Source organism: Geospiza fortis, unplaced genomic scaffold (assembly GCF_000277835.1).
Source record: "Geospiza fortis unplaced genomic scaffold, GeoFor_1.0 scaffold58, whole genome shotgun sequence".
Taxonomy (NCBI): Eukaryota; Metazoa; Chordata; class Aves; order Passeriformes; family Thraupidae; genus Geospiza; species Geospiza fortis.
This window is the reverse complement of record NW_005054359.1, coordinates 820127-834110: the sequence shown is the minus strand read 5'-3', so window position 1 is coordinate 834110 and position 13984 is coordinate 820127. Positions and strand designations below refer to the sequence as shown.

The window sequence follows — 13984 nt, the reverse complement described above, 5'->3', positions numbered from 1 at the left end:
GCAACCCTACAGCTAAATTAGCAAAGTCAAGAACTCATACTTATTGACTAAACCCTGATATGACTTGTTCCTAAGGCTCCAAGTCTTCAGCTTATATGGTAACAGTATTTCTGTTTTCAAAAGTTGTGCATCCTGATCTTACATTTTTATATAGAGGATTAAATACTTTATAGCATATTTGCCTATTGAGAAAACTCATTTGCCTTGAGGAAAAAGGCATCCTCTTATGAATTTCCTTTAACTTTACAGGATACTGCATTTCTGAGAATCAGGATCTCTCCTGGATATTTCAAAGGACTACACAGAGGACCTACTTTATTCTCAAGGGAGCCAAGTAACTGTGTTTGGACTTTTAAGTCAGTCCTAGTATACGGATGTGGACTTCAGGTAGAATGAGCAATGCAAAGAACTTGTTTGGACTTGGTGTCTCCTTGTATTTTTGGGGGCTGATGGACCTTACTACAACTGTGCTGTCAGGAAGTGCCAGGCCCCTCACTGAAGGGCAAGAAGACAACCTGTCAGACAAGCTGCATCAGCGTATGAAGAGGAGCTGGGTGTGGAACCAGTTTTTTGTTCTGGAGGAATACACAGGAACTGACCCTCTCTACGTTGGGAAGGTAAGATCCACAGTGGGAAGATGTCTGTAAGAGTGTATCCATCTGAGTATTTGCAGATTGTGGTGAAACACAGGATGTTTCCTCAAGCACCTTTGCCTTCTTTCATCCGCATTAATTTCCCTTCTGCTCCCAAGAGCTTTTGCCTCATGTCACCTCTGTTTGGGAAGAATTTCTGTTTCAAGGGGCTGTCAATATATTTGCCTATTTCAAAGAGATCTGCTGCATCAATCATCATCTGCAATTTGAGGTAGTGTTAGAAAATCTGCAGCAATTTTTCCAGGGACTCCTAGAATGTCAAGGCAAAGCAAGGTTATATTGACATATAAGGATTAGGAAAGAAAGGAAGAGTTCGTGATCATGCTTCTGTCCATGATCAAGTCAGCTAGAAGCTGCAATTCAAAATCAAATTAAGTAGCCAGTTTCCCTTGAAAACTGACATTTTAGGTTTTTTTCAGTAAATCTTCAGGGTCAGAGTATCTTCTGGCTTACCACATCTTGACTGCAGGTTAATTTTCTGGACTACAGAGAAGTTGCTCCAGATCTAGAAAGGTAGATGAGCACCTCATTAAATCCAACTATGAAAGGCCCTATTTTTAGATCCCTTATGCCCCAAGAACCTACCCATCAGTACAAATATGTGTAAAATACATTCCTGAGCTCATCCTGTACATACACTTGGTAATATTTTGCATTTACTTTTCTGTGTCTCTTTGAGGAAGAAGCTGTTGAAAATCAGACCAGTGACATCTGCTGTCACAATCTGTCTCACTATAACCATCCTCCTTTCTTGTTTTTAAAGACCTGAATCACTGACCCTGTATTGACCCTGTTATTCAAGGTGTTATGGACAGCGTCAAGTTTGCTTCTATTCTACACCAAGGTGACAAATCTGGACAATAATGCAGAGAGAGTTAATGTGCTTAAGTGTTTGAACAATACAATCAAGATTTACATGCCTAGAGTATCAGATACAGCTATGACAAGTGGAGACTACACATAGGTATATATGAAAAATAATTTAGAAAGTATGTCAGAAAATAATTCCTTCACATTTCATTGCTTGTATTTTATGAGATATAGGCTCCGGTTTTCCTTCGAAGCTATCCATCTGCAGAAAAAAAAAAAATTACATATCCAGAGACCCAGTTTAGACTCATTTTTATCATTCTACAGCCCCATAGAGCTAAACTGTGCTCTCAGTCACACCAATATAAATCAAAATGGATCTGCAGGCTTCAGAAGACCTCCTCCTGATTTATCCCTGCATGACTGACAGCAAGATGTGCTCGCCTTCCTCCCACAGCAGTGGCAGTACTAGTGATTGCCTCCAGATGAGACCTCATTAGTCTTCATTCATCTGTGCACCTAGCTTTTCAGGTCTTGAGATCTCTATTGAATAAAGAAATTAATATTTGTTTTCAGGCAATTCCCAGCTTCGGAACAAGGGCCAGACTTATTGTTCCACATTCTCAGTTACATCTGAAATGACTTCAGGCTTCCACTTGGGAGCCAAATCTTAGGTAAAACACGTACGGGGAGAAACCAGCTCATCTTTTAGACCTGCTGTTGTCATTAGGAGCACACACATTTGGCACAGTCAGCAGCACTCCTGAGCTTGCCACTGCTCAGCTTTGCCCAAGGGAAGGACACCAGGATACCAAGACGGCTCCTCATGGCCTGTGCCTGCCGCTCTGAAGCCCAAGCTGCCATCAGGGAGCTTCTCCAAGGCTGCCTGGGTGCTGGCTGTGCTCACACCGGGGTGCACAAGGGCTAATTAGCACCCACGGTGAACAGGGCCAATTAGTCCCACACACTGCTGAGCTGACACAGCTGGATCCCTCAGAAGGCCTCCTAACTCGGCAGAGCTCCGTATCGTCCCGGCACCAGGGACCTCTGCTGCCAGGAGGGGCCTCTGGGGCTCACACATTCCATGGTGTCCCACCCCCGATGGGGTGCGGAGCAGCCAGCAGAGCAGTGGGATGGGGGCTCTGGGGCTCTGTGAGGCAGAGGTTTCCCCTGCCTCGCCCAGCCTGAGGCACAGGCGCTCCAGAGAGGCAGCAGCCTCCCACAATTCATCGCCCGCCTGCATTTGCGCTGCCTGAGTCTCAGCGATCCTTAGGAAAGGGGTCAGCAGGGAATGGACTGTGAGGTGAATTAATTGTTCTGGCAGGCCAGAAATTTTTCAGCCCGAGTCACCCCAGGCTGGCTCAAAAATAGCTCTGTAAGCCTTGCACAGTGTGGGGCGGAGGTGCAACAGGGCTTTCAGTCTGCTGCTGGCTGCTCACACCAGCCCTCCAAAACAGCCTTGGGTCCCATACCAGGCCAGGTAGGGCCTCTTCTAACTGATATCACCCACAGCATCCTGAAACATCCTCATTGCCAGGCCTTGCTTTTATGCATCTGCTCTCTCCAAGCCCCTGTCAGAAGGAGAAAGAATGCACAGCACAGAGCCAGTTGCACAGCTGGTTCTGGCTGGTTCTGTATGACTGGAGCAACCAAAAAAGCACCTTGACTTGAACTACAGGTCCAGGCTTGCCTAATATGATTTCCAAGGCTGCTATGATTCTGTGAACTTCTCTAGACAACTGTTAAGGCAAGGTGCAAAACATGTTCTGGACAGAGAAATGAAAGAAACTTCCTGATGTGAAGTCAGTACAATTTTCCTTTTCTCCAGTGCTCATATTGATTTAAAGTACTTCAGCTTCAGAGGGTTCCTGGTCCTGTCACAGATAAATACAAGGCTTCAGTTTTCCTAGAGGTGGCCATTATTGGCTAATAGGATGAACCAGGGAAACCAAAGCCCCTTCATTTGCTACAGCAGGTATTTTCCACATTCAATGAGCAGCCTACACTGTGTCAGTAATTGAACCGGGAACACGCTTCACCATTTTGCCATGTTGGAGACTCCCTAACCCTGTTTCAAAGAAGCATTTGAATCACAGCAGCTGAATAAATGAATAAAATGCAACCTCTCTGCAGACTATCAATGTACATCAACCGTGCTCACTCCTGCATCCTTACAAAAATCCCCTGCAGGTGCTACCTCCCTGGAAGCAGAGAAGAGAGAAGCACATCAAGGATGGAGTCATAGACTCACAGACTGCTTAGCAGAGCTGTGTGGGTTCTCCCCTGAGCTGCTCACTGCAGTGCTACTCTCTTCCACATGCCCTTTGCCAGGAAATGTGTCATTCTAATGCAGATGTAACATCCTTATTTTTTTGTACTGTTCTCATCAAAAGGAGCAACGCGGGTTGACACAGTTAAAAATTTCTCAGGAGTTATCAGCTTTATTCCTCCAATAACCCATTCCTTAATAGGGAGGAGAAAGTAAAAATAAATTCCTCCTACTCTGTGTCAACCACATGGCAGCACAATTTATTGCACCACCCATAAAACAGAGCCAACTTAAAACTAGATCACCTTTCCAACACAGTGACTTTTACACTCCAAACTACAGCATCCTGATATTAGGTTTGGTGTGAACTTCAGTCCCTTCAGACACCAAATTCTTTCAGATTTATTGCAGTCTGGCAGTGTTATGTCTTTTTGTCTTTTACACTCTTTTTTGCTTTGTCTTGAAAGAGTGGGTTATACAAGAAGCTGCAAAAGTGCTGCTAGCATTTGTTACTGCCTAGCCTTGGTTGAGACCCAATGTTTCTAATAAATCACAGCTAGACAGAGATCCTCTTGTACTCCAAAATTCTTAACAGCATGCCATGTTCATTCCTTGTTTGCTCCCTTCACAGCTGCATTTATTCCAAATAAGGCTTTGGGCAGAAAGTGTAATTTAACCCATAAGTTTGATTCATTATTTGCTTCTAAGTATTCGGAAAATTCCTGAACACCTACTGCTATTTCAAAAAATGCTTTTTTTTCTTTCTCTTTCTCTTTTCCTTCTTCATTTTCTTTTCCTGTTCCTGTTCCCTTTTTCTTTTCCTGTTTTTCTTTTTCCTTGTTTTTAATTTCTTTTTCATTTTTCTCTTTCTTTTCTGTTTCATTTTTGCCTTTTGGCTTTGAATTTGACTTTGCCTTCCTCTTTCTCCTTTTTTTTTTTTCTTTTCCTTATTTAATGAGGACTTGTTGGTGTTCCAAAACACATTTTCTTCCATCAAGCCCAGCTCTAATTCCCCAGTCAGGTCTAACATCTGTATCTGTCTCAGCAGCTGTATTCTTTCACTGGAGCACTAATGCACTAAAACAAATGCCCAAGATGTAGCTTAGTGGTTCTGAATCAATTTGAAAAGCTATAATAGCGTCCTCCTTCTGGAAGTATCCTGTTTACTAGCTCCTACAGTGACAATCTCTGAGTAATGGGTGTTTAGGATAAATAATGATAACCACTGTCTTTTTTTAAACTAATCACAAGATGGTGTTTCCTGAAGATACACCAGTTTGCAGTCCTGGTGCCTACACGTGAATTAATACACATGGCAGCCATCTAAATTTAACTGTTTACCACTGCCAAATTTTTCTGGGCTTGTTCTTCCACCATTCAGTTAATACATCGCCTGAGAGCTGCCAGCTTTTCTCCAAAATATCAATGTTTCTCAGATGCAGTACACACTGCAGGGATGTAGGCAGAGGAGGAGGAAGTGAAATACCAGTGGCCTCACACAGTTATTGTCACAATCTGCACCTTCAGCTCCTGCAGCCACATTGCAGTGCGGCTGCCCTTAACGCTCGCTGTCCCAGCAGCCACTTGGAGCCCATGGGCCACCTCCATACAGACCTGTGTGCAGGCCAGGATATGCCATGGAAAACCATGGGATCCCACCTCAGCTGAAAGCACTCTTGCCCTAAAATCAGGAGAGGGTCCAAGTTTTGCATAGATCACCTGACCTACCTGAGAGGCAAATAGGGGAGACACCCTTTGGAGAATGAGCATCTCCCGACCAGACCCTTCACTGGGGGAAAAGTTCTTTCCACTCTCCAGCCAACAGGATCAGGATCATGTGCCCTAAAATAGCTGAGGAGCTGCTTCAGTGGCACTTGAAATGCTTAGGTCAGATAAGTCACTTTGCCCACATTCCTGTTAAACTTTCTCCTATGCAATGTTATTGTATATGTTCTTTATGTTTTTAAACAGCTCACAGATGAGATTTCTTCTTTCTTTCTTGAGAGAATAGTCTTTAATCAATTGTACAAAGTTTGACTTCTGCTTTTCGACACAAATTATCCATTTCTGTTTGGATTCTTTCTTCAAACACTGTGTTCATATATTCAGTTTATTATTCTAAGATTTTTCTCTCCAGTACAAATATTTACCTATGTTTGGCCCCATCCTCCAAGACTATTCCCATCTGTCCTTTAAGTTCATCAAAGCATTAAACACACATTTAATTCTGACCATATTTCTGACATTATTTGCCCATATGCATTTTAAAATGTGTTTAATTGAATCCAGCCCACTTTCATTGCTTTTTTAAAATTATTATTTATCCTTTATTCATCGCCCACAATAATAATCACACTGGAAAACAGTATTCACATCTGAACCATTGCACCTTAAGTCTCTTGCCTTCCTGTCTTTTGGTACTGAAAGATTACTGCCACTGTGCATTGATCTTTATGCTCTACTCCTCAAAGGCATGGAAGTATGAGCATACCATTGTGGATTTTCATAGTGTGAGTGAAATTATCGAATTTGATTGCTTTTGATAGTCATTGCAGTATTTCATGGGAACCAGGTGTTTAACAGAATGTAGTCCCCAGAATGATTTGTTTCCCTATTTTAGATTATAATTAGTACTGCGTTTACTCTTGCTCTTTTCTGTTGCATTCACAGTTATCTGTGGCTGCTCAGAACTAATAAGCAGTCATGCAACAAATCCATTTGCTAATTTCCTAGAAAATCTGGGATGGTTCTCATTTCTATAGCCTGCCATGGGCATAAGCAACTGGTTTTTGATGCTTAGATTACTTACTGTTTGACAATATTCCTTCCTGAAGATGTAAGGATCCAGACTAATTTTATTACTAAAATTTAATGGAAAAGATTAAAATATTTCTGAGTCATAACACTTACTGGATAGCTCTTCCATTCTGCTTTCATCTTGATCCCAAAGAGATTTACCTTATTTGCGCCAACATTATGCTACCCCTGTAGTATTTGACTCCTCTTAAGCCATGTGAGGAATCAGTCTGCAGCTCTGCTGACCTCACTTTATCCCAAATCTTCTCAGCGGCCATTGTAACAAGGCAAAGGATAATTATTGTGTTGAGTGAGATTCCAAAAAGGCACAGAGCCTGTTCCTGTTTGGGCGCCTCTGCCTTTTCTTTTGGCACAGCTGTGGGTGCAGAAGCAGGAAGACAGGAGAGGGTTTTTAATTGCAGCTATGCGATACAGACTTTACCATTTGCCTCTTTCAGCAAAGCGAGTTCATTAGAACCAGCCTGTGAGTCCCGACAGTGAGACCTGTGAGAATGCTGGGGATGATCACATGCTCAGGGTTCTCAGCAGCTGCTTACCCAGCCCATGGTCTAACTGAATCCTGTTCCTTTCCACAGCTCCACTCTGACATGGACAGGGGAGATGGCTCGATCAAATACATCCTCTCAGGAGAGGGAGCTGGCATTGTGTTCACAATTGATGATACGACAGGGGACATTCATGCCATTCAGCGGCTGGACCGGGAAGAAAGGTCACAGTACACCCTCAGAGCACAGGCTCTGGACAGGAGAACGGGACGGCCCATGGAACCAGAGTCAGAGTTTATCATCAAAATCCAAGACATCAATGACAATGAACCCAAGTTCCTGGATGGACCTTACGTAGCCTCTGTTCCAGAAATGTCACCTGTGGGTAAGACAGATTTTGTGGAGTCTCTTTCCCCTATGAGCAAGTTGGAGATGGTCGCCAAAACACAAATTCCCTGACTCCTTGATCTCAGCTTCTGCCCCTTGTGCAGGAGCTGCAGGACAGAGGATCTTATCCTGGGGTGCCTGCTTGCTGTAGAAAAGAGACAACAGGCTCTACATCAGCATCAGTTCCTCTGAAAGAAAATGTGTCAAGGGAAGCCTGAGAGATGAAAAAGGTGTGATTCAAACATGCCATGTTTAGACAATTTGTATAACAGAGTGTCCCTTCTCCTCTGACATCAGATGGTAGAAATAATAAAATCCATTAGCCATTACCATCCCGAAAATAACACAGTCTTATCAACCTAATCAATTTCATACTGAGAGCTCAGCTACTGTCCAGGAGCCCTTGAAAACAAGGAGTCATGAAAACAATCATTAGCTCCTTCTAATTCATGTAAGCCTGTACTAAACAAAGTTCAGTGAATCCTAAGATTCTGTTAGTATTTGCCCTCCACTTTAACAGAATGGGATCATGTTGAAGACACTCCTGTTATTGCAATGCAGAAGACAAACAGCAGCCTTCCTATTTTCCTATCCTGACACAAGTCAGGAGAAATCATTTCCATATAAGAATTCAAATAATCACATAAAATATTGTTTTTCTGGACTTTTTTTTTCTTTTTGAATTGTCTTTGTTTGCTTATTGCTTTTTGGCTCTGTAACATTGCTGCAGAGATAATAATACCATATAAATTTCATGTCCTGAAGTTTCAGATATGCTTCAACTTCGCATTCTTCAATATTATGTTGACATAAAGCTAGAGAGAGGCATCAAATACAGAAGTTCCCGTCAGTAATAATACTTTTTAATGGTAATGGCTAGCTTGAATTCAGATTTATCTTCAAGTGCTTATCCAGTAACATCAGACTTGTTTGTAACACAAAACATTATGTAGAAGGCTAGATACATTCATAAAGGCATTGTCTGATATTCTAAGGAGTCAAAACCTACACATATTTCAGTTGTGCCTCACCTTCTCCTTGTTCTTGATAAATTACATCACCTGCAAGCCATTACTAGATTCAGAGGAAGCAGACCTTGAAAACCAATTGAAAAAAGAAATATATATGCCTCAGTGTGGGTTGCAAAGGCACTTCAGCGCTGTATAATCTTTAGGTCATACAATGTAAACTGCAGTCCCACAGAGAGATTATCTCAGAGATACATCCCTTTATCCTCACTCTTTGTGTACAATTTCCATCCCTCAGTTAACTTACAGCATCTATGGGCCTGTTAAAACAGTTCATGATTTATGTCAGCAGAGCTATGGAACTTCTTTGAGCTGCCTCCTAAAAATATTTAAAATCAAGACAAGGGGAAAAGAAGCAAGCAGTATATAATTACCATCTCTCTGTCAACAATAAAAAAGTACTGTTAGTTCAGCAATTCTGTAACTGTGGTCCATAGAGTACTTGCTCTTTTATATGTTCTTATAGAAGCATGATGAATTAATACCTATTAATTCCTTTAGTGCTAATGAGCTACAAATATGAACAATAAGTACAAGCACTATGAGCATCAAGTGAAAAAGTTCGGTGTGGGAAAGCTCTTGTTAGGCATTTCAATTTACTTTGAACTGTGTACTTTTCCTGCCACCTCTTTATCACACAAAGTCTTACCTTGATGGCTTTTTTGTCAGGCACCTCTGTTATCCAGGTGACAGCGACAGATGCTGATGACCCAACCTATGGGAACAGCGCGAGAGTCGTGTACAGTATTCTCCAAGGACAGCCATATTTCTCTGTGGACTCTCGGACAGGTATGTTATTTCATCAGGGAATGAGCCAGTGTGGAAACCAAAAGAAAAAGTTACAAGCAGAAAAAAAGGGCAGTGCATCATAGCTGTGGTCAGAGAAATGTGGCTTTGTGGCTTGGAGCCAAGACAGAGCAGCAGTGTGTGAGGGGTAAAGTAATGCTGTGGCAGTGAGCTCCAGCAGAAGAATGTGCTTTTTCCAGTGATATATTCCTCTGAATGACCATATTCTGCAACTCAGGATCTGGATAGGTTTGGTGCTGTAAATACTCTTGTTGGCTTCTATCATTGAAAAATGTCTTAAACAGATCTAGTTGATAGCAAGGCTTAGGGGGAAAAAAAATCTATGAACCAGCCAGGACGGGAAAGTGCAAGCTAAAGGATGCAGTTATCTAGAGTAGTTTTACCTAAGGGTATTCTTGTTAATAACCTTACATTTATCTATAGGACACCCTCTCCGTTTCGCTTGCTTTCTCTCTCTCTTTTCTCTATACATCCAAGGTTTATATTCAAAAGTGGAATCTGACGAATTTTGACAGTTTCTAAAGGGCATCTGTAGCACCAAGGTCAGAAACTCATGAGACGATAGTCACTGCAGAGCCCTAGGGGACAACATAGGAAAAACACTGAATAAACTTCTTCCAAAGTTAGCAGTTTACAGTGCAGGTGCTCTAGCCAAAGACAAACTTGTATGTGGCATGTTATTTTCTCAGTTTTGTTTATATTTGCAATATAAATAAACTACTAATACTCCTTTGTAATCAGGTGTCAATGACAGACAAATAAGGGTGTAATCATAGATTTGCTGAGTACCAAATTATTTCTAAGAAAGCAAAGGATCAATATTCAGGGTCAGATCCAGATTTAACCACTAGAATGCAGCTTATACAGAAGATAGGCCCTTAAGTCCAAAAGCATGTACTGTATCAGTATTTAATCCAGAAAAGATCTTTTTCTCCTCTGATTAACTTCCCAGTCACTTAGACCTGCATCTCTAGACAGGCTCAGAAATGCCTCAGCCTTTAGCTGCCTCAGTCAGCAACTGGACTCCCATTTAGGGTTAGCACTGTTGTGAGCCAGAAGCTGTTTCCCTATGACAAGCACAGGACTGTAATCAGCTTCCCCAGTGCAAACTCACCTGTGGGATTTGGTAGCTCACAAAATGCAATTGCAGCTCTGATGTTTTTCTAAAATAGAGCTAGAGCATAAGTGACCAACAGCTCCTTTGCATCGATAGAGAGTGATTAAAACACTCAATAGTGGACAACTCGTTTCAGTACAGTCCTCCTCTAGTAGCATTTGGAGTCCTTAACATTTACCTCCCAACACAGACTCTTGGTTCCAGAGGTGTGCTCCTATTCCTATTCTGTCACTGTCCTCACAGGTACTGAACAAGTGTCTATGTGAAAGCACAACTTCAAAGGAAAGTTGAGAGCCTCCTCCTCCCTTTTTCCAGAACACTTTTACAGCCTGACCACAATCATATTCCCATAGAAGATAAAAGAACTCTCCCACGTCCTAAGAAACCATCTGGCTGTTATAGAAAAAAGGACCTTTGCTCTTTACTGTTTTCTTAAGAGCACAAACCTCACTCGCTTTAGTGAAAGAAATGGTTCCAGTACATTTCTTTGGCAGACCTGAAGATCTTAGCCTTTCCCATAGCCTTTCCTATAGCCTTAAGGATGTGTTTTATGTTCACCACCATCCTTAGCATTTCTTTGCTGACTGACTGTGTGCAGCAGCATCAGATGCTCCCTGCTCTGCATTGCTGCATCTCTGGGTACCTGATCTGGTTCTGAGTCTTGGTGTCCTGGACTAGCCCTCCTCTAGGGATCAGAGGCCCCAAAGGTAGGCATGAGAGAGCCTGGAGTTTAGGCACTGATGTCTTTTTTTAGGTCAAGCCAAGAGTGGAAATTCCCTACAAAGTGTTCATATATGGAGAAAATACTTCCCAAAATGTTAAGTATTTTCATATCTTATTTATATATCCATGGGAGCTGAGGAAGTACAGCACTTCACAGGAGGCACTCAGGTTTGCAGGATGGGACTCTGAAGGGTCCCACACAGGAAGATTAAAGCAGCGCACTGAGAGCTGTTCCACACCGGTCACTATTTCTTCCCTTCACACACAGCGATAATTGCCAACACAATATCTTTTTACTGCTTTTTTATTAGACCCATACATTGCCTTTCTGCTAAAAATAAAGGCTAAATGCAGATCAGTCAAGTAAATAGTGTCCTGATGTGCAAGTGCTGCCTGTTGAACCGTGCGACTGGGATGGTGCCTGGGGCTGACACACCTGCCCCCACCCTAAAGGACGTCCCAAACGTGTCGCTCGCAAGGGATTATCCCATGGCAGCGCATCCCCGGGCTGCACTGCCGGCTGCTCGGAGGGAGCACCCGGAGGTGCTGGAGGCAGGAGGCTGGCTGGGGCTGGGAGGGCTGCAGGACAGACAGCCGGGGAGCACGGAGCTGTCCCGGGCACAGCGGCAGCGCCCGGAGAGCCCGGCAGTCCCGCGGCGCTGCCCGGGCCGGCGCTCGCAGCCTCCAAAAGAGAAGTGCTGCTGCCACCTGATGTCCTCTCGCAGAAGTGTTACCCCGAAGGGAAGGGACGCCCTGCGGTCTAGGGGAGCACGGTGGCCTCTCCGGAGCGGGCGCAGCGGTGTCTCCCTGCATTCTGCACTCGCAGCCCCAGCCTGGGTCCCGGAGCAAAGCCCCCGGGCTCATGCCAGGGGGTCTCTAGGACTGCGTGCTCTGGAAAACTTGTCTTGATGGATCGTTTAGCAAAGCACATCACTTCCAGTGATGTGCAGAGATTGTCATCCTCAGCGGGACCTTTAATTCAACGTAGCACGCTGTTCCCAAAAAGCTTTTCCGTGGAAGGCAACATTTTAATTTTGAACGTGCAGCCTGTCCCAGAGCTGATGCATTTTAACTGTCTTCTTTAAAATTCACACCTTCTGTTAACCTAGATTCCACTTGGGTGAGTTTTACTCTGCCAGGAAAGGTGGAACTCAGTGCAGAGCCTGGAGTCATTCTTGACACAGAGAATAGGATGCAGGAGCAAGATCCCTCTACCCTCCTTGTGTATTCTCTAACAGCCATTTTCTTTTGTTCCCCAAATGCCTTTCCACCCTCAATCTCAGGTTTAATTAGAACAGCTCTAATGAACATGGACCGAGAAGCAAAAGAATATTACGAAGTGATTATCCAGGCCAAGGATATGGGTGGACAGCTGGGAGGATTAGCTGGAACAACCACAGTCAACATCTCTCTCTCTGATGTCAATGACAATCCACCCAGATTTCCACAGAGTGAGTACCCTTGGTGCCAGGCAAAAAGGGGTGGCTGAGGGTTGTTTATGTCTGCTGTTTGCTCTCATGACAGCCATTTTCAAACTCAGGATAGTGACAACTAGAGATGGGCAGAATTTCAGATTCCATATGGAAATCTCCTTAAAAATATCAAAAGGAATTATTTGACACCTTGCCTTTCAGAAAAAGTTTCTGACCTCCAAAATTATCAAAAACCACACTTTTTTTAAAGAATGGGAAATTAATTTACAGAGAAAGGCAGGAAGGAGAACTTTTGTGTTTAGACTGCTCATGGCCATTGCCTTTGGCTACTAATTCCTGCTCTGATTGTCTTTTCATCTTATCTCCAGAGGATGTCTTTCAAATCAGGGACATGTGGTGGTGCTGGAAGTTGAAAGATAATTCATTCAACACTCCAGCCAGGCCACAGCAGGGGAGCATCTGGGAGCTGTGCTGCCAGTGTGGAGTGGGTTGTCACACAGGCTGCTCTCCAGGAAAGGTTCATCTAAACCTTGGCAATATACAGTTAAACCCTAAGATATGTAACAGCCATACTTAATGGATGCAAAAACAGGCAGCTCCACTCTTACCAGAAACACAACTTTGTATTTACAAAAGTGAACTTCAAAACAAGATTTGCAATATTTTGCTCTTTGTTAATAAGACTTTTTATCACATTCATTTACATAATTCTATATTGCCATTAAAAATTTGAAAGAAGCTTTTCAAGTTTTGATTGGACTAAATCTTCCAAGGGATGTAATTTGGGATTTTTAAAGAAAACTGATTCTTTTAGTGGTGTAAATCAGTCTGAGGCCATTTTGTTTTTGACGTTTTTCTCATTTAGCTGAGTAATGCAAACTCCCGCAGTTCTTTTTGATGGTATTCTTCTTCTCCATCTGTTACTGCATGTTGCACTGGTAAATCAAAGTATTCCACTAGGATCAGCAAGAAGTCTCAACTTCCACTTTTCTTCTTCTGTTAGAGCAACTTCTTGAGCACACCATTGCCAGCTGTGTTTTGAAAGTGTCATGAATAGTAACTGATATCAAACTCTTGATTAAGAAAAATTACAATTCATCAAACTCCATCCTTGGTGGTTTTCTGCCTTCTAAAGCTTAGAATAGACTTCTAAAGTTGGTGCAGTCAACAGAGGGGGTGCAGCAAGGATGGTTTGAAAGTAAAGCATGATGCCAGAGAAGTATTTTAGGTACAGCATTTATATTTTCAAAATACACTTTTAAAATAGCAGGTTGTTCTTTCCCCACTCTTGCTGTTAAGCAAATTACCAATGCAACAAATATGCTCAAGATAATATTTGTAGGGAGAGGCAACACATTTTAATAGAATAACTGGTAAATTCTTTCTTCAGGGCTGAAAAGAAGTTTGTACAGGCTTGAGAAAGGATTTGTCATGCTCAAAACTTGTTCATTCCTG

General features: G+C 42.7%; 1 protein-coding gene across 2 annotated transcripts in view; it reads left to right on the top strand.

Moving 5' to 3' along the window:
- Positions 1 to 259: 259 nt before the first annotated feature.
- CDH20 (cadherin 20) overlaps positions 260 to 13984 on the top strand; it is a 37753-nt gene continuing 24028 nt past the window's right edge. The window contains exons 1-4 of one of the 2 annotated variants that reach the window (XM_005423852.2): positions 260 to 617; positions 7125 to 7419; positions 9119 to 9238; positions 12380 to 12547. In XM_005423852.2, the coding sequence (XP_005423909.1) occupies positions 375 to 617; positions 7125 to 7419; positions 9119 to 9238; positions 12380 to 12547 (826 nt within the window). In that variant the 5' untranslated portion in view covers positions 260 to 374. The remainder of the gene's footprint in view (positions 618 to 7124; positions 7420 to 9118; positions 9239 to 12379; positions 12548 to 13984) is intronic. The other variant, XM_031059290.1, reaches the window with a different exon arrangement.